The 1,791-nt window shown below is 39.5% G+C and overlaps 1 protein-coding gene across 1 annotated transcript; it reads right to left on the bottom strand.

Annotated features, from left to right (window-relative positions):
• Positions 1–20: 20 nt before the first annotated feature.
• LOC109953997 (protein SSUH2 homolog) lies at positions 21–1,785 on the bottom strand (the record flags this gene model as incomplete). Its single annotated transcript, XM_020589429.1, has 6 exons — positions 1,781–1,785; positions 1,631–1,701; positions 1,418–1,493; positions 760–889; positions 344–404; positions 21–218 (listed from the first exon to the last, which is right to left on the bottom strand). Coding segments are annotated over exons 2-6 (508 nt in total), but the record flags the coding sequence as incomplete, so codon positions are not given.
• Positions 1,786–1,791: the final 6 nt, after the last annotated feature.

Genomic DNA, 1,791 nt, shown 5'->3' with positions numbered 1-1,791 from the left:
TTAATATTTAGCATCATTGCCTATTGTACTGAATAGGTTGTGTAAAGTTTTCCCCTCTGAATGTTCAGAATGATCACTGTGAGATGGGACCCGTACCTGCACAGATGTTGTGTGTGGCACCTGAATGGCTTGCTCTACATTTTGAAAAAGCGTAGGGGCATTAGCTGGAATCTCCCATGGTAAGGGTGGGGTTTGTTCACTCATGTCTATCTTCTGACCTGACGCATAAACACATAATACTGTTATACTTCACACACTGTGATCAAGTCTGAGCATCTGAGGTCATGACTAAATGTTTCTTGGCTGTGTTGTCTCAGGTGCATGTTTGAACAAAGAGCTTTACCAATGTACGGCACACGACTCCACACTGTAGTTCGTTTCTCCATGTATGTCTCCAGGCTATACTGAAGAAAGCAGAACATAAACAGATCACAGTTTGATAGAAGCAACACAGGCCAAAGCAGTTGATTAACTTCTCTGTTAAATGTTGTTTCAATCTGATGTACAATGCTAAATAAAAAACTAAAAAAAAGTTGGCCTACGTTTTCTGCCTTAGGTTTCTTGAGCGTTGGCAACAGTTTTGCGCATTCTGTAAGACAACACTTGACTTGTACTACCTGCTTCTCCTCTCAGTATATAAAGGAATAGGATGCCTCAAATATACACTCAAATGATAGGCTTGGGATGATAAAAATTGGCCTTAAACAATATTGATGCACCCATTATGTACATGAGAATAAGTCGCTTTAACTTTCCTACTTTGTATATATCAAATGCCTCCATGTTGGTGATCACACACTGCTCTGCTGGTTTGGTGCTGTCGTAGCTTTGCTCTGACACATACTTGATGAGGGCTCGCCGAGCATCTTCCTTACTGGGGGTTGGGAAACTGTAAAACAGACATTTCTCAACAGCTGAAAGTGCACACTTACACAAGAATGAGAAAATTCACAAGTTAGTCACTTTATTAAGTTTATCCAGTTATGTTCAACTGCATGTTAAAGTCCGTCCAAAACAAACTGGGTTTTAAATTATGGTCTCAAAAATGTTACATGATCTGTATGATGGCATTCCAGTGGTTAAGGGATTACCACCAGTTAACAGCAACAAACACATTTCATTTAGTCACAGTTCTACTTTGTCTCCTATAAATTTTGTTACTGTGACAGCAAATATGTTTTGCTTGAAAATAATTTAGACCGAGTTGCATTTTTTGTTTAAGTAATGAAGAGACAATAAGCAAAAACATGTTGTTAGAACAGACACTTCGTATTTGCCTCAACAGGTTGTACACTGTATATAATTACAAGCAAGCAAGATTTGGCATTTTAATGACCACAAATGTCATGTCAAATGTCAAAACTATTTTAGGCTTGATGTAACCAGTGTAGTGTGCAAAATATTTCTGGAGACTTACTCCCAGTTTGAATATGATGGTTCAGTTTCAGGCTGGGGATACTGGTCTGACAACACAGGAGGGTGACAGAGTCCACCTGCAAGAGGTTTCGTGGTGCTTTACTAAATGTCACTATATAACACATAACAAAGGCACACTCGTGGCTGTGAGGTGGAATCATAATGTTCACTTTTTAACACAAAACAACTCAGGCTTAGCAGATGTATGGACAACCTGGTCCTTCACGCACTGCTAGCATCCCCTCATAGCCAGGCATTCTGTGGTATATGGAGTCCGGCTGCTTGCTGTTAACATCATAAAAATAAGACAGCAGTTAGTACATGTGTCCTGAGGGGCACTTAATTACTTAGTTAACACACTCACCTAATTTGTGA

The sequence above is a fragment of the Monopterus albus genome, unplaced genomic scaffold (assembly GCF_001952655.1).
Source record: "Monopterus albus unplaced genomic scaffold, M_albus_1.0 scaffold2475.1, whole genome shotgun sequence".
In the NCBI taxonomy this organism is placed as follows: domain Eukaryota; kingdom Metazoa; phylum Chordata; class Actinopteri; order Synbranchiformes; family Synbranchidae; genus Monopterus; species Monopterus albus.
This window is presented reverse-complemented; position numbering and strand designations above follow the sequence as displayed.